Raw genomic sequence first — 20,220 nt, 5'->3', positions numbered from 1 at the left:
GGGCTCCACTGCCGATTTAAGCGTAAGGTAGAAGGGATTCATTGACCACGCCGAATGAGCGCCGTCCAAAACTCATCGATACCACTGTCACTATCTATGAAGGGCATTAACTCGCCATTTACCACATGACGGTATCCCTCGTTGATCTGTAATCGCGAGAAGGTGCGTTGCGACATCAATATTTAGTGCTTTCCTTGTTCATATTTGTCCAAGCTGAATTTCCAGGTTCTCTATGCTCCAAAGTGTCGGTTTATGTGTTGATAATACTATTAACTCATTCCAGTGTTACTTGACTTACTTTACCTTACTCTTCAAAGCTAAATGCTGACCAAGTCGAAGGTGCCTTCCCCTCTGTGCCTTGAGGTATAGGTCACGTGATAGCGCGAAGGTGGACCGACAAGTGGACACCGTGTGGCGCGGACCAGAAATTTTGGGTGAGCCGCTGAGACAGAACGTCGTGGCGAGGGACGTCGCTCAATACTACGCCCTCACAACATTGCCATAACATTGCCCGCAATGTTGCGAAATTCGGGCAAACCATATGTGTGCTGGAGATGTCTTTCATCTAGGACGTCATCATCACCAGTCGCCAGCGGCGTGACCTCCGCCCTGACACTCCGGCAGCTGGGGACAGGCTCATCCACAGAGTCCAGAAGGGTACGTCTTACTCGGGCTTCCTGATGAAATTTTCCTCAAGGTCTTTCAGTCTCACTAAATCATCTACAGTCATATGTGGGTAGAAGGTCCTACTACAGTGGCAATCAGGGCGGTAATCATCGCGGGAACTATGACCACCAGGGCGGAAACGCTCGTGGTGGAAACCATGGCAATGGCAGAGGTGGGTATCGCAAGCCCACGACCACAGCCACGAAAGAAGAATTGAAATACATTCGTCAAAAGTCGGATATCAGGATGCGGCTCCGGGAATGGGAGAGCGCAAATTACTCACCCTCAAAGCGTCTGCTCCAAGACCTACCCGCGCAGGACACGCCGCTGTTGAACTACCTCACCAGACCTGACCTGCTCCCTGGCGCTTTGGGACTCATGAACGGCAGAGAAGGCGAGGTGTACGAAAAGACCAAGACAAACCGCGACTTGTCCAAGAGTGATGAACTCCAGGACCTGCGAGGATCTACGTTCGCTCTCAAACCCGGTGACCTGGTCGAGACAAGATACAACAGCGGCCGCTTGCCCATCCTGGCAGTGTGTATTGGCCGTCACAACAACTCACAGTACTTTTACATGAGCACCGGTGAACTCGTCCCAGAGCGCAATATTGTCACCCTCTTTATCCTCAAAAACTTTGTCGATCCGTACAGACTCAAGCCCCTTGCCGATATTTTGCCCGCGGAACCCGAGACGGAGGAGCGGCGCAACGCGCTGTTCCACAACCATACGCCGGCCGCTCTCAAGACTGCCGCCGATTTGCAGAGAGACTTGATCAAATTCTACCAGGACTCCGTCTCGTTCTACCAGTCCCAGCTCACCCTGGATCTCGCGAGCAAACACTTGGCCACGGACGAGCGGCAGTACCTCAGTCTCGAGGAGATCGCGGATAAGCTTCTGCCTCAGCACGTCAAAGTGGGCGACATGTTCCTCCCTCATCAGCTGTATGCTGTACATACCGCCCTGAACCGCGATGGATGGGGGTTCCGACCGCTCAATATGAAGTGGCACAGGCGCAACTACATCTACGAGGTCAGGTCCATATCCGACCTCAAACTCCTGAACAAGGTTGAGAACCAGGTACGCGAATTGGTGGAGGGCGCCGCGCTGCGCGAAAATCCGGCGCAATCCCTCTCCCTCCTCCGCCAGAACAGTCTCGGTTCCTTTATCCTCAAGGCCCGCGGGGTTATCCAGGCGAGCCGGCTGAGGCGAGAGTGGACGCCCCATGGCATGATCGGACCCAGCAACGACGAGGTGGAAAATCTCGCGACATGGAGCAAGCAGGATCTCGAATACATCCGCTTCATGGAGCTATGGGCGTGTCACCGCATTGTGCCGAAGCCATCTCAGCTCGAGAGTCTGGGTTCCACCATTCTTAAGCTGACGGACTGCTACAAGGATTCTGAATGGGTGGCGCACTGGACGGCCTTCACTTTCCTCCAGGAGATTGGCTGGATTCCACCTTGGGATATTCCAGCTCGTTACGAGTACAAGCTGGCGGGCACCACGGTCCAGCGAGGCGCCACCATGGAGACGCCCCTCGTGGACGTCAATGAATCACTCCGACCTGATATCGCGGATGGCCACAGGCGTGACTGGGGCAAGACGACCATCTTTTGTGTGGACTCTGAGCAAACGGCCGACGTGGACGACGGCTTCTCTGTCGAGGCGGCCGAGAAGCCTGGGGAATATTGGATTCACATCCACATTGCCGACCCCGCCTCCCGTATCGACCCAAAATCCGCACTCGCTCGTCAACTCGAAAAGGCGCCATCGAGTTTATACATGCCTGGGTACAACCAAAAGATGCTGCCGCGGGATCTCGAGCAGGAGTTCTCGCTAAACCCCGGCCGACCGTCCCTGACGTTCAGTGCCAAAGTCAACGAGGTAGGAAACATCCTAGATTACAAGGTCGAACCAGGCACCGTGCAAAATATCTTGCACATCCCCAAGAATGAGGTCACTGGCATCCTGCCCGGCCTTGAAACACAGACCGTTAGCAAGACCTTCGTCGTGGGCAAGCCGCCCCCGCCGCCCAAGCCCGTGAAGCGTATCACTACCGCCGCAGATTTGTCCCCGGAAGATAGGGATGACCTTCTCCTCCTCAACCGCCTTTGCAAAGCCCTTAAGCACCGCCGCGTGGAAAAGGGACAGCTGCCACCTTTCGAGACCAGATTCGACTCCCCCAAGGTATCTCTCGATCATATTGTCGTCAAAGGCGACGCCGATGACCTGACCAGGTCGATGGCGTGGCAGGGTGATCCGTTTATTGAGTTCAACACTTCCACGTACAGCAAGGCCGACCGCCTCGTCGAGACACTCATGCACACGGCTGGCGAGGTCGCTGCAAAGTGGTGCCAGGCCCGCGCCATCCCCGTCCCCTACAGCACCCAGCCGGACGCCGTCACAAACGCAAAGGGTCTCGCCGCCTACCGCCGCGAGCACATCGACCCCTTGTCGGCGGAAGGCAAGCCCATCCCCGCGGAGCACATCCACCGGCTCCTCGTCTACGTCGGCAACTCGGAGCTCTCGGTCAGCCCGGCGCCCTTTTACGCCGTCGGCGTCGACGCCTACGCAAAGTCCACCAGTCCCATTCGCCGCTTCAACGACCTCGTCGTTCATTGGCAAATCCACGCCGCCCTCGCCTACGAGCGCGAGACGGGCGGCTCCCTCGTCGGTGAGGAACTCTTGTCCGACGATAATGCCGCCGCCATCCTTCCCTGGACGCACCGCTCCCTCTCCGACGCGCTGCCGATGCTTCACGCCCTCCAGCGCCAGATCAAGCAGGTCGACAACAAGAACGCCCCGACGCACTGGGTTGCGCAGGCACTACTGCGCGCGTGGCGCTTCGGCGAGGCGCCGCTGCCAAAGACGTTCAAGTTCGTCGTCGATGCTGTCTACGCGTTTGGACTGAGGGGTCGGCTGAGCACCTTTTACAACCTGGGCGCCTCTGTGGACCTGATTAGGCTGGAGGGCTACAGTAGGCTCGCGGACGTGCAGGCTGACGATGTGATTGATGTCGAGATTGCCGACATCAATGTCGTGACGATGCAGATTTGGTGTCAGCCCGTGGGACGACGACGGGTCGACAAGAAGAAGATGGCCAAGAAGGATGCCACGCCTGCTCGGGATGCGGTAGCGGCTACTCCTATGCCTGCTTGATTGCTTCAGGCAGCACCACTTTGTAAAATCTGTAATACTACTAAAAGAGGACTCTCCTCGTGTAAGAAGAAGGACAAAAACAACTGTACAACATGGCATGGAATTGAGTCGATTTTGTAAGATAGTAGGAAACGCTGGGAAAGATCGACACACTGGACCGACATTTGGGGTCGGGAAATAGGCCATCGAAAATAGAGATGGGTTGGCTACCTGTATAACATTGTCATGATCTCAACACAAAAATCTAGTATCATTTTAGATCCCGAAGAATGTTCCTTCCATTCGTCTACGAGTGAGATGCAAACTTACACAATTCTAATTTCCCACCAAGGGGGATGATGATGGGGGGGAACATCTACTATCCCAGGAGCTCTAAAAAGTACTATACCTATACACAGTTCACCCTCCCGCTCCTCCTCGGAGAGCAAAACATCTAGACGCATCCCCTAACTTACTTTCAAGCCTTGACATCATTCCCGCCGTCACCCTGCCCGTCGCGGGGCGGCGCATCAGCAACGAGATCACCCCTAGCTTTCTTCTCCAACCCATCCACCCTCGCTCCCTCCGCCTTCCGACCCGTCACGAACTCGATCCCGACCAACCCGGCCAGCATACCAAACAGATGCGACGTCAAGTCAATCGTCTGCTTGCCCCGCCTGAAAAAGGCATAGATGTGGAATCCCAGGATCAGCGCAATGAACCCCAAGCCCTGGGGCCCATTCATCGGATCTGGCGGGAAGCCCAGCACCTTGAATGAATCGAACCGATGCATCCAAAAGTACGCCGTCGCGACACCAAACACGGCGCCCGACGCACCCACAGTCGAGACGGTCAACAGCCCGCGGAGCGTAAACGCCGTCAAGCTGCCCAGGAACCCGACGGCGCCGGAGGCGAGGTAGACCGCCAGGAAATTCGCCCGCCCGACCTCGTCGTGCAGCGCGGTGCCCATGAACCACAGCCCCACCATGTTGGTCGCCAAGTGGCCCAGGGAACTGTGCGAGAAATTCGCCGTAATCATCGTCACGGCCCGCGGCATGCCGTGCACGAGCACGAAATACCGGTTCAGGAACCGCCACAGCGGCGGCACGCGCCACGCCACCGAGACGAGGATGTTGAGCGCGATCAGCGCGCCCACCGTCGCCGTCGAGGCGCTCACCTCGGGGAACAGGCGGTCGGCGTCGCGGGGCGGGGTGTAGACCGCCGCGAACGCCGCCAGCGAGGCGACCAGCAGCAGGACGACGGCCGCGGAGGGGAGAATGCGCTCGGCGAACGTGAGCGGGGGCGGAGCGGCGAGGTCCGAGGCGGCGCCTTGTTCCGTCCACTTCGCCATGCGCGGCGTCATGGGCGGGCGCTTGATGGGGATGGAGAGCGTGCCCGGGTTGTACTCGATGCCCTTTGCCTCGGCCTCGGCGATGAGCCGGGCCTCTTCCTCGGCCGCTCTGGCTTGGTTCTTTGCGCGGATGGCGTCGAAGGCGCTGTAGCCGTATACGGGGTCTGGTTTGACGACGGGTGTTTCTTTGCGAAGAGATGGTGTTTTAGAACCGGCGGTTGACGAAGTGTCCCCCTCGTCAGCACCGCTCTCCTCCGCGAGGTCCTTCTCCAGCGCGGCAAGCTCGTCCTCGGCCCGGAGTCCCGCGTTGAGGACCTCGTCGACGGGCGTCTTCTCGCGGAGGTACGCCAGCGCGGCGTCGCGCTGCTGCGCTGTGAAGGCGGCGGTGTTGATGGCGAAGGCCGGGTCCTCGAGGGTGCCGGCGACGCGGCGGCCGTGCATGATGCGCAGCAGCCGGTTCGCGGCCGCGGGCTTGAGGGAGGGCCCGAAGACGGCTCTGACTTCGGATGCCGAGAGGTCCTTGTTCTCTTCCCTGAACCGCAGGCCTAGTCTGTCCTTGTACTCGAGTGGAAGGTCGACGTATTCGCGGAGCAGGGGTTCGTTTTTGTAGTCGGTTTTGGGTGGCGGTGATGATGACGCTGAGGAGGAGGCCCATCGTTGTATCGATCTACCGGCCGTCATGGCGGCGAGGCTGGGAGAAGGCCATTGGGTTCGGTGGAGGGGTGAGGGACCCGGTACGTACGACCGGGTAGCGGCGGGCGTCCGGGAGGCGATGATGGTGCATGTCGAAAGAAGTCGTGACGCGGATGGATAGCTCTTCGTATTCGGCGCGGAACGGCACGCGGTGCGGAGGCCGAGGTGGAGGAGGGATCTCGAGGAAACGAGGCCGAATGAGGCGTTCATGGCTTGCTCGAGCCGCCCTGGGTGGGCGAACAATCGTCTCTTTTTGCTCGTTTCGCGGGAGCTCACTGAAAAGCTAGAGACTCATCAATGCGCCGGCTGCTTCTCGACGGCGAGGTTTGTCTTTGGCAAATAGTGTAGTCGTATGCCACCTCTCGTAACGTAGGTGCTGTCGTTGCACCCTTATCGCCGATTCGTAGAAGGGGCTGTAGTGGTCGCTCGTCGTCGTCGCGCGCGGGCGGCGTTGTCGCAGTGGTTCGATCGCAAAGACGCAATCGAAGCCCGTAAATTCTTTGGTATTCCGACCAGGGGGATCGGGACCGCGGCAGCCGACGAAGGGCAGCTTCCGGCCCATCCCCGGGGCTTTGGTAAGCACGCAGAAACTAAGGCACGTAATCGATAACGACGGGAGCGGAAAACTCCGTCGGCGGTAAGACCTAATGGAAGGTAAGGTACCTGCCAGTGCACTCCCCCCTTTCGTCATTTTCCATCAAGGTATCCGTACCTGACCGTCCCCTGCTCATTCCCCACCGGAGGAACCTTCTACTGCACCTTCCACCACCTTCCCACCCCGCGCTCAGCTTTGTAGGGAAGCTACCTCACCTCCTCCAGCTGGCAGAAAACCTGCGGTGACGTTGCACGGCATCTACCTGGAAGAACGTCTCTTTCTTCTACAAACACCAAGCCCGCACATCGTCATCGTCCTCCCCCCGTCCTTTCGTTCAATCATCACTCGTGAACAGGGTTCTTTCTCACTCGCTTTTACCTTCTTCCCCTCTCTTCCACTGCCCCAAGAATTTCATTCACCTTTCTCATTCACACACCAGTACCTTCAGTCTCTTTCTCAACAAGACCAAACACCCAAGTCACAAACTCGCCAACAAACAACCGAATACTAAACCCCGCCAAAGCCAAAGTAATCAACCTTCCTGAACCGTCAAACCAATACACCGCCAACATGTCAGCAGACACCCGCCCAATATCCCCAACCCAATTCGCCTCCGCCCTCCGCGACCTCTCCCTCCCAACCCTCCACCTCAAAGCCCTCGAGATCCGCAACTCCATCCTCCACCTCGAATACTCAAACGCCCAGCTCGCCCCCTACGCAGCAGGCGACGCCACCACCCTCGACTCCGCCACCGACGCATCGGCGGGGCACGGCCCTGACCCGACCTGCGTCGAAGCCATTCGCGAAAACGACGTCGTCATCGCACGCATGCGCGAGCGCGTCCAGATTATCCGCGACGAGGTCGAGGGGAGGGGACACTCGTGGAACGAGTTTAAGAGTAAAGAGGAGGTCGAGGAAGAGGAGGCGGGACTCGGGGCGGCGGACCGGAGGGGGATCACGAGTGAATCAGTGGCTGGCGCGAACGGCGTCAACGGGAACGGGATCCCGGCATCTAACGGGCTTGGCGCGGCGGCCGCGGAGGAGAATAGGATCGCGGCTGGACGTCAGGGTGCGCCGACGACGACCAACGGTGGTAGTGGTGGCTCGTCGACTACTGCCGCGAGCTCGTCACACCCTGCGTGGATGGACGGTACATTCCAGATGGGCACGATACGCAACGGTGTGATCACGATGGATGGACCCCCCGCGCAATCTACTCAATCTGCTCAGCAATCAAACGGCACAGGTGGTCGCCTGACGGACGAAGAACTGCGGCGGGCCATGGAGGAGCGGATGAGAGGTCTCGGCGACGAGGACGAGGACGGCGGAATGCATCTGTAGGAGTACGCCAGAAGAGGCTGGATGACACACGGTGTTCGCGGTCATGAGGCGTTGGTCCCCGTCGACGGGGATGGATCAAACAAAAAGGAAAAAGGATCAGATCATGGAACGTTGGGACACAAGAATTTCGGACAGAGTAATAATACCCTTCATGTTCCTAGTGCTACTTGCTAGTAATGCCATGACAAAGGGAAAATAGGAGAGGAAAAAAAAGGGGGCATAAAAAGAAAGAGGTAAAGGCTTTATCGCATCTTTGTGTGCGGCCAAATGTGTAAAATGTAGAAACGAAGAGATGAAATGAAGAAACATCAAACAAGCCATGGATCTCGTCCTCTTTTGAACAAAACCAACCCAGAGACCCCAGACCTTATTTTTTGAAAAACACCCAATTGCACGCCGTATGCTTGCTCTCTTGCTTTTTTGTTGGCAGCACACCTCTTAACGCCTCGATGCCGAATCCCATTTCCGAAAAATGCAAATGCTCCTTTCCGTGAACGCTATGCCCCTCTCTGGGAGTAGATAATGCAGTAGATGAACCTCGTCAAATGATGATGGGGAGGGTCAGAGACAACTAGAGAAAGTGTGTTCTGGTCGGCTGTCTGTTCGACCTAGTTCGTGTAAAAGGTATCCGACATCATGATACCGATGTGGTAGCGGTGACAGTGGTAGGTGTGTTCTCATCCGCGGTGCGGTTGATGATAGGGTTGGCAGACGCTTTGGGCGTGACGTCAGAGTTGTCCTTGGATACAACATCTGGCATCGTGCCGTTGGGACGTGCCTTCAATGCCTGCCTGGAGTTGGAGCGGGAGCTCTTAATGGTCTCCAGCTTGGGGCGTCGGGGAGGACTCGATTTCCCTAAGGAATCCCACGTGCGGTGCTGCACAAAGTCGTCCTCGTCTGAAGAGGTCTCCTCGGGCGTCATGGGAACGCGGCGAGCACGGGCGATGCGTCGACGTTCCACCAGCTCGCCGTCTGAAGATACTTCGGAATCTAGCGAGAGGCTGCGGCTACGGTTGGACATGCCCCTGCTCGATACAGTTGTCCGCCGTGACCGCCTGCCGATGAGTGAGTCGATCAACTCCGATTCCGAAGGTGTCTCCTCCAAGGGCAGCTTCTCTCCCTGTTGCCGCAACTTCTTCTTCAACGCCTTTTCACGGACTAGCCTGTCCAAGGGGGTGTCCTCAGACGCCATTGTTCTCCTGCTGCCGACTGTGCTGGTGCTCTGGGTTCTGGCGACGGGAATGCGGCCCTCCATGAGCTTGGCAGGGGGCGGCGGCTGTAACATCCACTTGAGAGCGTCCGGACGGGACGGCTTGCTTCCTACTATCGGCGGGTGGTACTCGTTGACGGGCGGATTTCTCGGTGTACGGTAAAAGTTCTCGCGGTCCTCATCTGTGATGGGCTTCTCCAGTCCCAACTTCTCCTCCATGTAGCGTCCGGCCGTGTTTCCAGCCTTTGCGATGTTGTCCATCAGCTTGTGACCCATGCCGGTGAAGTTGTGGCCCCAAAGCTCCTCGTCCTCTCGTTGGTACAGCTCTCTATTCCAACCGTCGCCGGACAACTTTCGTCCAGCTGTTGAGGCACTTATCGTCGGGGTCGCAGGGCTGGTACTCTCGGCGACGGTGCTTGCTCCGCCAAAACTCGCGGCTGTGCTCGTCCGGCCTGCACTCGCCAGACCTCTCTGGCTCGAATTCTTGTTGGTTGACTTTTTGGGTAGGTGTGGTCCTGCTGCCATCTCCTCGGCCCAAAACGGATTTGTGTGAAAGGGGTCAGGATGACGATACAGTCCTGGTTGCTCCATCTCTATTTTCCTCTTCACCTCCCTATCCTCCTTGGCCTTCTTCTTGGCCTTTCGGAAAGCCTTCATCTCGTTACATGGTGTACACGCGAGGTAGTAGAAAATCGCCGACTGGATGGCGACTGGTAATGACATGTTTGCGGTATGGCCGTAACCCCGGCGTGGGGAGAAGGTCTGGTGTGTATTCGGTGCCCGGTATTTCTAGTACACATGGAAGGCAAAGGATATCTTCGGGGAGGGTTCGAAGAGGTAGGCAGGTGGCGTGTGTGTGTTGGTTGTTGTGGGTGTCGAGGGGGGTGATATAGACGGGGTGCCGACTTGTTGGATCGAGTGGTTCGCGGGGAGGAAATAAGTGTCCTAGTGGGAGGAAAGTGACAGGAACCACGAGGAGAAAAGGTGGTCCAAACAGGCAAAGCGGATGTTCAAGGTAGCCAGGATAAGGTGAGGTACGGGGACGGGACGGTAAGGTAGGATACGGCGCCTTTGAACCTAAGATGAGTTGCTCAGGGAAGGGAAAGGACCGCGTGCCAGCGCCAGAGGGAACTTAGGAAGTCTAAAGCGCCATTGAAGTGAATCACCGGCGCAGAGCCCAAGACACGGTTTCGGTATGGGGGGCGCGAAATGCTTTAAGGGTAGCTCGGCCTGTGCGGCCCCTCCAGGTACGGGGAGTATCGACGTTTGGTGTTGGGAGGACGGAGGACAGAGTGAGGTTTCAAGGTTGAGTGATGTCCTGGACAGGGCTATTCTCGAAGGGGGTGCGTGTAAGAGGAAGAAGCACAGGCGCAGGCGTGACAGCAACCGGTGCAGTCTGCAGTCCAATCCAGCTGGCAGGAACTAAAAAAGAAACTTGCAATGCACCTCAGTGGGCGAGTGAGGCAGAGGCCGTAGAGCACCTTGGTCCTTGGAGTGAGATAATAGGACCGTAGCGCACGACGGCGGTCGGAGTGGCGGATGAAGATGGATGGACGGGCGGGCTCGGACGGAACGGTTTAGAAAGTAGGGAGGACCAGATGATTGTGGTTGAAGATGAGGGTGCCTCGGAGGCTTGCGTCGCGTGAGCGAATAGACGTTGGCCTATGGCGGTATGTTACTCTCGAGAGTGTATAGGGTGCTGGTTGTCTCTCTGTCTCTTGCTATTGCGCTACCACATGGAAGGATGACGATGGATTCGATTGGCGGTATCGAGCGGGTTTAGGATGAGGAATTGAGACACGGATACACTGAACGCACAAGAGGGAGAAGAGGGGGAGGGGGAAAAAAGACAGGAAAGGGAGCAGAAAGAAGTGAGGGAAAAACGGACGGGTGAATTGAAGGCGAAATGGAGTTGAAGTGAGGTGCTTAGAGACGACGTTTCGAAAAAGGGAGGCGCAAGGTAAGTAGGTACGGTACGGTACGGAGTACCTAGGTAAGTACCTTTGAGCCTACCTTCACACTCGCCCGCCCAGTTCTCCTTTCTACGTAGTACAGGCGGGCAGGTCCCCTCCTCCTCCTCGGCCTCCCTCTCCCTCCTTCTTTCCCATCGGGCAATCAATGAAGGGGGGAGTGGGTGGAGGTACCAGTCGCATGGAGACCGAGAGCCCAAGGTACAGTGTACTAGTTTAGAGGCGTGGACTAGGGGGGAATTGTGGGTTTCTCGACGGCAACCGGGGGGAGCGATTTGAGAGAGGGACACGGGGGACATGGGGGCCTGGGAAGGAAGGGTAAGGGGAGAGGAAGAGGAAGCCACGAAGCGAAGACAAGTACTGTGTACTCCGTACCTGGTACATGTACCTCTACCTCATACACCCTCCTCTGTCTAGGTGTCCCTCTGTCCTTCTCTTCCCTAGGTATTCTTCCTCTTCCTCTTCTCCCCTTCTTCCTCTTTTGAGTCCATCCCGATATCCAAATTGATCGGATCCAACAGTTCGGATCCCTTAAACTCTACCGTCCTATCTGCCACCTACCCTTCTCCCTGCTATCTGGGACATTGGAAATGCATTGGAAATTGTATCAGCTATTTCATTCCAACGCCTGAGTCGTTGGCTTGATTGCAGAGCGCATCTTCATCAGACACTTTACGAGCGTCCACTTTACGCCAGATGATCGCGAGAGATTGCGCTCCCCTCCACGGCTTAAGCGGACGGGTCCTGGACACCGTGACACCCCCGACTATGGATCGAGCACGCACGCAGCCCAGCCTACCAGATATGGCACAATCTGAGTTGGGCATGCCAATCATTGCAATCAATGGTGCGAAGTTGGACCTGTCTGAGGCGCCTGGGCGGACCCGTCGTTGTCGTCGTCGTCGTCTCCATGCATCTAAATGCGCCTCCATTCCACAGCACTCACAACACTGCGAACCGTCTGCGTGTACACGTACACACTACAGTTACACAGCTCTAAGCTGCGTCTCGTCCTGCAAAGGCTGCAATTGAACAGACCAGAACGAGAACAAGGTCCTATACCTTCCCCCTCCGGAAACGCCAAGTACCCAGGAAACGCCAATCTGGGGCAGCTCTGTGCCTCGTGCCTGCGTCTGGCTGCTGTGCGCTGTTTGGTTCATCCGCCGCCCGCTGTCCCACACGATGCAAGTCGAATCAGAATGCGAATCGAGTGCGCCTGTTTGCTGCGCATGGTTACCCGACCTCGCGTCACTGGAGTCTTGGAGGACTAGCCAAGTCAAAGGTCAAGACGGACAACCTTGGAAGTCGGATAGACAAAGGTGCCGCTGCCCCACGGAGCGAGCGCATTGCATCGCACCGCAACGATTCCTCGTCCAACGTGCTCTGTTTCCCACCGCCTCTCTCGCCCGAATCCTCGAATCCTGAGTCTGTCTGTCTGTCTGTCAGACTGTCTCTGTCCAAGACGCGCGCATGGACCGAGGTAGACTTGCCAACGCAACGCACCACCTCAAGCCTGCCAATCCCGTCTTGGCCGATAATCCGTCTTGTCGCGCCTTCAACGTCTGCAACTGGCTTGTTCATCATTCCTCTTGATAAATCGTCCTCTACGAGCACTGCAAACAACCAGCAGAGGTCCGTTCAAACCGGGGCGGCGCAGAGAAAGGGCGGAAGATCTCAATCGGCCAAGACTTTCACTTGTTTTACGCATTACGCTACCTGAAGTGGGAGAGCCGATGTACCTGGTACCTAGGTCGGATCTCTGGCTTCCTCTACTTGTATGCCACTATCATCTATGGACCCTGTCAACCTCCCCTCCCTCTCCACGACAGCCCGACCCCTCAAGGAATGGGAGAGTGCTAGGCTCGGGGAACCAGATTGACCAGTGTTCGAACTTGAATACCATGCACCTGCACATGCACCACACACCACGACTATGGACCGATTTACCGCAACCCTCCTCCAGCAATCCAATTGCCCAATGCCGCGCGAGTCTTGCCAGCCCGACCCTACGCCGTGCTACGGGGGCCCGGAAGCGGGACGGAGCTCCATGAATCTGCAACTCGGCCAATCTGCGCCGCGTCGCGCCTTTGGTCATAATGGATTGGTTCCCAGAGAGGGATTTCTTCTCCATGGCGCCCATCGCGCGAACAATCAGTTCATGATCCCTATGTCATCATCTACTACCGACTTCAACTTAGTCATGGACAATTGACCCGGAAGCGTCGAAGTGCCCTGCCTTAATTTCACTTTTCTGCTCAGCTTAGCAACCCGGAACCCGAACCACCAACCGGACTGCCACAGCACGACAACCCGTAAAACGAAATTGTTCAATCTTGTTCTCCCATTTCCGCCAGAAAAGTCCGACAAGACGGCCTCCGCCGCCGAACGACGCCGCGGACGCCGCATCCCCTAAACTGGCACCTCGTCCAGCCAGCACCGTTGATGTCTCAAGCCCCCCTCCCACGACCAATCCGCAATGACCACTGGTTGTTCTCAACTTGGCCATGGCGTACGGCCACGGGCGGCGGTCTAAACCCTCTCTGCTAAGCCTCCGAGGGGAGTAGGGAAGTCGGCGTCCCTAGCGCACGTTTGCCTGCGCACGCTGCCTTCTGTATCTTTCTGTCAAGTCTTGTCTCACTCGCTGCACCATGGCGAGGTAGGCTACACCACAAAACGCCTCAGTGTTTCGCGCGCTAGGTGAGGTTTTACCTCGACGGCTCTCACCTCCTTTCCTTGCGCGCGCGCCGTCGCCGCCGCCGGCACCGCCTGCAGCACTCCCTGATCCATGGGTCATGCCAATGGTCCGATAAATTCCTCGACTCTCAATGCCATTTACAACTCAAGCTTTGGCCGGCTTCCTTTGGGGTGTTGGGCATTACTGATAACCTAGTTTTGATCTGACTGACAGGTCTGGTGGGCCGCCAATGAATGATTACTTCATGTCTGCCTCGCTCTCTAGCCTAAGCTAATCACCTGGTTACCACCTAAACTACCCAGCAGTGTCGGTGGTCACAACCATTGCATTTCGTCGAGGGTCCCTTGCTGGGAGGGATATTATCGAACAACTGCGCCTATCGATAATCATGCTCCGTTGTCCCCCTCCCCCGTTCCACCTCACTCGACTCAGGCCCTCCAGCTCCTACCACTGCGGACACTCGCCTCGCGTAATCGGTTTCTCTGGGTGTAACGAGTTGCACGGCAGCTGGACCCTTGATTTGCTTTCAATGCGTACGCAAACGCGCAACGAACGCTAGGTAGCTTCTTTCTGATCGACCGTCCGTCCGCCACAATGCTACGGTATGATACACCCGAGTCCTTTTATAGGATATAGGGCAATCTCCACTGTTTCGATCGCCTGCGGGATGCGCAAGCGTGGCCGCAGGGAGTAGATCCCGTTAGAGATGTAGATATTCCCGCGGATGAACTGCCACTGTCAATGCTGCAAAACCACCAGGTAAATGTTTACCGTGCTCCCCTCCACAATGGGCAACCGGGCATGGATCCGTTCCCATGCCGCTTCACCGACGTCGGGAACGATCATGGAGGAACGACAACCATCTCTTCGAAAAAGTCAAATCAACCTTTCGAGGCGGTCCTCCAAAGGGCTACCCATAAGTAGCTAGCAACCAAGACGAGAAGACACCCACCTGCATAAACGTGAGTAACTTTCTTTCCTCGTAGAAAAAGGCTTTCTAATAAACTCCATTGGGTTATCGGATCTTGTTCAAGAGGGTGTGAAGAGGTTCGGTTCGATCCTAACACCGCAATAATACCACCCGATATTTCCTCGTCTGGATTGTATGCGGCACGCACCGAGCTCGGGTCGGAAGAAATGGCTTTCTACCATCACATCCACCGAAGGAGAAGTTCCGTTAGAGAAGTCCTAGAAAGATCAACTCAGTGCGCCTCGGCGCAACTCACATGAACCTGTGGTCCGCAACACACCAGGACAGAAAAACGCAGACAGCCAGCAAAACGGGCCATCGTAAGCCACACGGATCACGCCTCACAAGTCGTAAACGTCAACTGGGCCGAAGGTCAATAACCACACAATCCCACGCCCTTAATTCTTCACATACACCTTGATCCAACTTTCCAGACTCGATCTTTGTCCACAACAGACTCGAACACAAGGCCATAAGGGACACGAGCAGCTCCGTCCGTTCACCCCATCGCTTCATTGCTCCGGTTCTCGCCGTCTTGATGAGATTCAACAAACCTCTCTTCCCGTCTTCCAGACTTTTTGCCATGAACAAAACATGTGAAAACTGCATGTCTCACCTTTTTCTGCGTGTCGTCTTGTCCTCCAGAGCAAGTCACATCCCCCCCCCCCCCACGAGCGTATAGTATAGGTCTCAACCACACTGCACTACCCGGTAGTAGTAGCCTAAAGTCCTAAGAAAGCTCCTAGGTAGTCTATCCGTCGACCCGTGATGCCCGCGATTTACCCTTTCCCACCGCCTTGGGAACAACATCGCGCGCTTCAAACTAACCAACTGACCACACATCCGGGAGCTGCGGACCTGAGCAAACATCTCACTTGCCAGCAGCTTAGGTATCTACCTGCTCACGCAATGCATGTCTAGGGACTTGGATCGCGGGCTAAACGTACATCGTGCGTACCCCTCCTCCTCCTCCTCCTCCTCCTCCTCCACCTCCTCTTCGTCTTCCTCTTCGTCTTCCTCTCTGCCCCCCACCACTACTTCGTATAGCGGTCAACGCAAGGCAAATCCAGGTCTACACGACATGACAACGCGATCCTAGTCCAGAACAATCACCTCTCCCAACTGCCTCTCTCCCTCCATCTGCTCCTCTACACTCACTCCGACGAAAAGCCAATAACAAAGCACCCTCCCACTCTCTCGTCCCTCCGCCAACACTCCGAGAGGATGTGTCCTACTGCGAGTGTACGTGTAGGATGGCGGGGACGTGCCATGTGGACATATGGGAAGCCCGATCCCAACCCTTCTCACATGCCTACCCCCGGCCACGATCACCCTCCTGGCCACGATCGCCTCCTAGCTTCGATCGACTACAACGCACAAGGCTCCTCTCAGTGGGCAGAGATCGTGACGAAATATCGAGGTGTGTGGGGGGCGCCAGCATGTGCACTGCAAAACATAAAAAAACGTGGAGAAATAACGTGATGCACATTACCATGTCATCACTTGATCCGGCACCATCCCGGTAACATGACAACAAGTCACAAACAAGTCAAAACTGCTGAGAGACGACGATAACATTTCACTGCTCGTGGTTCTTACTGGTGGGAAAGAAGACTCATTGAAAATTTATCTGGCGGGAACCTGTGCTGAAGAAGCGCACAACGACTGAAGGAGTGGCCATTTCCCATGTGATCCAACCAATCTGCCCTAAAGGAAAGGTTTCATATCTTGTTGTTCCTCTTCCCGCTCGAGACCCATTCTCTCTCTTTTTTTCAACTTCCTCGTATACATCGTGATCTTGCGTCACTCTCTCCTTCGTTTCCCCCCTCCATCAATAGCTGGCTGGTCTCGAGGCCGAAAAGGAAGAGAAAAAAAAAAAGAAAGCATGTACAAATCACTCAGCCCGCTGGCCAATGTAATCCCCCAACTCCAAGATCTCATGCCGTGGCCGAGATCGTTTTTGCTTGCGTGTATGCGATAGCAAAGCCATGTCGCCTTTACTCGATGAGGCCGCCGTCTCGCGGAAGCGTGATCGAACCAATGCTGGCGTCTTCTTCATGGCGTCAAAAGGGTTGCATGTGTGAGAGAGTTTTTTGAGGTGTGCCGCACTCCAGGAAGAAGTATTGTACAGTTAGAATAACAAGTGGCATCCAGACGGCGCAAGGGCGAGGGTGTGAAGTTGAGAAGTGTGCATCTGGGGAGAGCGGAATATCCTGGAGAGTGACAATCGTAGGTGTAGTGACAGCTTAGACATCCCACTCCTCCTCCTCAGTGCTGAGGGCGGAGAAGGATCCAAAGTTGGACGTGACGGGCTTCGCAGCCTTGCCGTTGGAGGCAGGCTTCTGGACGGCCTGGGCGATGGGACGAGCCGGAGCAGGAGCGGCGGCGGCGGCGGCGGCGGCGGGCTTGGCAGCCTCGGGGGAAGGGGAGCGGTTCTCCTTCTTGGACTTCTTGGACTTGGCCGGAACAGTGTTCCACTCGTCCTCCTCCTTGAGGCGCTGGATCTGCTCCTCCTCAGAGGGAAGGGAAGAGATCCAGTTGTTGGTCTGGGCAGGAGCGGCGGCAGAGGTGCCGTTCTGGGCCGGAGCATCGAAGGTGTCGAGAGGCTGAACAGCAGCGGAGGTGCCGTTGGTAGCAGAAGCACCGTTAGGGGAGCCGGCGGTCCAAGCGGACTTGTTGCCGTTGACGCTGGCCATGAACTGGGAGCCGTCCTTGGCGGGGATGCCGGCGGCCTCGCGGGCGGTGCGGCGCTGCTTCTCGAGCTTAACCTTGCGCTCCTTCTCCTCCTCCTCGCGGGCGGCTCTCTTGGCCTCCACCTTTTGGCGGTTCTGGCGCTGCTTCTTGGTCTCAGCCTGCTCGGGGGCCTTCTGCTTCTTGGCCTTGGGCTTCTCCTTATCGGTGCCGGTCAGGCGGAGGACAGAGGGACCGGATGAGGTGGGCTCGAGCATATCGTTGACGCCGCTAGGGTCGGCAGGGGTAACCTCGGGGGACGCGGCAGGGGAGCTCTCCTCCTCTTCCTCAACAGCCTCGACGGCGGGGGCAGAGGGAGCGGTGGGCTCCTCCTCCTCAGTGACCTCGACAGGCTTCTTCTCAGCAGCATGCGATTGCTTGACGGACTTGGTCTTCTTCTTCTTGGCGTCAGCAGCAGATTTGCCATCAAACTTCTTGCCCTCCTTGACACTAGCCATCCTCTTGGCGAAATCGGCATTATCAACTTCCTCCTTAGGGTCATTGCTCAGCCATGTGCTAGAAGGATCAACTGCGCTCGTAGAAGCCTTCTCCTCGGGCTTTTGTGAAGCAAAGGCGGCCTTTCGCTGCTTCTTTGCGTTGGTGTCCTTCTTGGGCTCAACATATGCCTTGGCAGTCTTGGCAATCTGCGCAGGCTTCTTCTTGCCGGAGTAGTTGTAGATCAAGCCACCAGCGACGAGGAAGCAGACAAGGTAGCCGCCTACGGTTTGGGTGTTGAGGAAGTCGGAGACCGTCATTGTTGCGATTGTGGATGGCGCAAAAACGCTACCAGATAGGTATTAAGGGGTATGATAGATTATGCAACGTGGTGCAGTTGAAGACAGCAAAGACCACGGTTTGTCGGATCAAGGGCCGTAAGCTCAGGGTGCCGTTGAGGGTCACGGTATATCTTCGATGCCTCACTGATGGAGAAGTTGTGGAGAGAGATGCGGATGACTGGATAATGGACAAGTTAGCAATGGAGTCCAATTTGTGCTGAGCTCTGCACACGGGAGCAGATGATCCGAGATGTCTGGGGCAAGCGCCGATCGGGGGACATACAGGTGGAAGGTGCGCAAGGGAGATGTGGGCGCAACAATGGATGGGTTGCTTGAGGATGAAAGGTAGGGTGAGAGCGTTGATGCTCCGGGGGTTGTGGGTTTGTTGAAGGGGAGAAACAACAAGAATTGGGTAAAAGGGAAGAAGGGCGATTGAGGAGGCGTTTCGACCACGCGGTTGAAAGACGGCTTGGATGTCGTGTTCAGATGCAGGTAGCTTGGCAAGGAGAGACAGGCCGAAAAAAAAAAGTTACCAGGTGGCTTCTCAGCAACTGTGCCTGTGGTGCCGCCAGTGGTCCGGTGCAGGTCCAAGGTAGGTAGAGGCTAGAGCCAGTAGCAAATGGGGTTTTTTGGCTGAGGCAAGCGCCCAGGGTTCATGCCACGGATGCAAAAGCCGACCTACGGGATAGGTTGAACCGCTGGAAAGGTCCCACGGGTAACTGCTGCTACCGCTGCGGCTGCTCGGCGTTGCTAGGTGCTCCAGGTATCCAATCTGTAAGGTGCTGCACCAAACCCTGACCTGCGTCGGGACCGAGTCTCCAGGAGTGGGAATTGCGTATGGAGTATGAGGACTGGTGTCCTCTTTTGCCGCAGGTCCCCAGGGATGATGTGTTTCTGGCTGGCCGAGCTCAGATGAAGCAGCAAGATAAAAAGCGAGACGAGGGAGTGTGTGACGAGAGATGCGACATGGGAAAATAACAATTGAGACAAGAACTGCACTTACTTGCTTGCTGTATGATTGCTCTTCTCAGCGATCTGGTGTTGCTCTCCTCGAGTTGAGCAAGGGAGGTAGGTGAGGTGGTGAGGTAAGGGTAGGTAATGGAGGTAGATGAGGTTATCTCCAGGGCGCTGTTAGGCAATTTCCTGGATCTCCAAAGTGACAGCTTCGCGTTTCCACGGGGTTGAGGGACATGGACCCGCCTTTTCTTTTGGGGCTCGGCTGCCAGCACGGACTCGGGCGAACATGGAGAGTGGGGATCAGGTCACGTGATTGAGAGGCAACAACTGATGGAAGGCAACAGAGCAATCACCAGCCCGGAAGGTGTCACTTACACGTGACTGTGATGACTTCCCCCCATAAGAACTCTCCGTGATTGGGCGGAATGATATTGAGGTCACAGTGCTTGCTGTCAGGGCATCAAGTCAATTGACAACTGCCAAACAATGTCATTGGAGACTTGTCGGACTCGGAGGTTACCTTGATTTTCCGCGGGCCTGTTAAACCGAAAGGAAAAAGCTTAGAATTAAAAATAGGGTTTTTGTAGACAGCTTTCCTTAAGTTCACGTGAGTAAGGTACCCTCACCCAAGTAAACTTCCCGAGGCCATTCCTTTTCCACGTCTCATCCAATCTTTGCAAGGTCCAGAGTTGCAACTTGCCGCATGTCAGATTCCTGTCCCTTGGCTTTCCCGATAAGAGCTGGGGCAGTTTACCCGCCTACCCTACCTGAGGTGTCCATTGCCCCCAAAGTGCCCCAAAGTCCCTTTTTCCCTAGGTTTCCCGCAGTGACCTGCCTCAAGCTTATCGACAACAACTGGATCTCGGTGGCTCAAAACGGCTTAGCGCGTTCCTTCTCTCTCCATTATTCGCACCGCAACCACAACCCCACCATACATACCATGGTCCCCTCAACGGCCATCTGATGCTTCCTATGATGAGGGGTTCGGCCGCCCGCCCAACGGCGCCAATTTCTCAATGCGACACCGACGCCCTTGCTATTGACACAAAAAAGACCCGGCGAGAAGGCAGGAACACGGAGTCACACCGTCCAAGGCACATCACATCTTCCCGGGGCGCTGGGTTG

At 56.2% G+C, this 20,220-nt stretch overlaps 6 protein-coding genes across 6 annotated transcripts; 2 read left to right on the top strand and 4 right to left on the bottom strand.

Moving 5' to 3' along the window:
* The first annotated feature begins 449 nt into the window (after positions 1-449).
* BDZ83DRAFT_662969 (mitochondrial protein cyt-4) lies at positions 450-4,077 on the top strand. Its single transcript, XM_060511076.1, has 2 exons — positions 450-657; positions 727-4,077. The coding sequence occupies exons 1-2, from the start codon at positions 517-519 to the stop codon at positions 3,826-3,828; spliced, it is 3,243 nt and encodes a 1,080-aa protein (XP_060369303.1). The 5' UTR covers positions 450-516; the 3' UTR covers positions 3,829-4,077.
* On the bottom strand, positions 4,078-6,378 carry BDZ83DRAFT_605886 (uncharacterized protein). Its single transcript, XM_060507349.1, has one exon. The coding sequence runs from the start codon at positions 6,059-6,061 to the stop codon at positions 4,286-4,288; it is 1,776 nt and encodes a 591-aa protein (XP_060369302.1). The 5' UTR covers positions 6,062-6,378; the 3' UTR covers positions 4,078-4,285.
* A 638-nt stretch (positions 6,379-7,016) lies between these two features.
* Positions 7,017-7,787, top strand: BDZ83DRAFT_647899 (uncharacterized protein; the record flags this gene model as incomplete). Its single annotated transcript, XM_060510125.1, has 1 exon — positions 7,017-7,787. The coding sequence occupies one exon, from the start codon at positions 7,017-7,019 to the stop codon at positions 7,785-7,787; it is 771 nt and encodes a 256-aa protein (XP_060369301.1).
* A 48-nt stretch (positions 7,788-7,835) lies between these two features.
* On the bottom strand, positions 7,836-8,265 carry BDZ83DRAFT_48370 (uncharacterized protein). Its single transcript, XM_060503282.1, has one exon. The coding sequence runs from the start codon at positions 8,106-8,108 to the stop codon at positions 7,884-7,886; it is 225 nt and encodes a 74-aa protein (XP_060369300.1). The 5' UTR covers positions 8,109-8,265; the 3' UTR covers positions 7,836-7,883.
* BDZ83DRAFT_48363 (uncharacterized protein) lies at positions 8,265-9,956 on the bottom strand. The gene has a single exon (XM_060503281.1). The coding sequence runs from the start codon at positions 9,718-9,720 to the stop codon at positions 8,422-8,424; it is 1,299 nt and encodes a 432-aa protein (XP_060369299.1). The 5' UTR covers positions 9,721-9,956; the 3' UTR covers positions 8,265-8,421.
* A 6,922-nt stretch (positions 9,957-16,878) lies between these two features.
* BDZ83DRAFT_647897 (uncharacterized protein) lies at positions 16,879-18,117 on the bottom strand (the record flags this gene model as incomplete). Its single annotated transcript, XM_060510124.1, has 1 exon — positions 16,879-18,117. One exon carries the CDS (start codon positions 18,115-18,117, stop codon positions 16,879-16,881), a length of 1,239 nt encoding a protein of 412 aa, XP_060369298.1.
* Between the last annotated feature and the right edge of the window lie 2,103 nt (positions 18,118-20,220).

Source organism: Colletotrichum acutatum, assembly GCF_030867785.1.
Source record: "Colletotrichum acutatum strain CBS 112980 chromosome Unknown BDZ83scaffold_12, whole genome shotgun sequence".
Lineage (NCBI taxonomy): Eukaryota > Fungi > Ascomycota > Sordariomycetes > Glomerellales > Glomerellaceae > Colletotrichum > Colletotrichum acutatum.
This window is presented reverse-complemented; position numbering and strand designations above follow the sequence as displayed.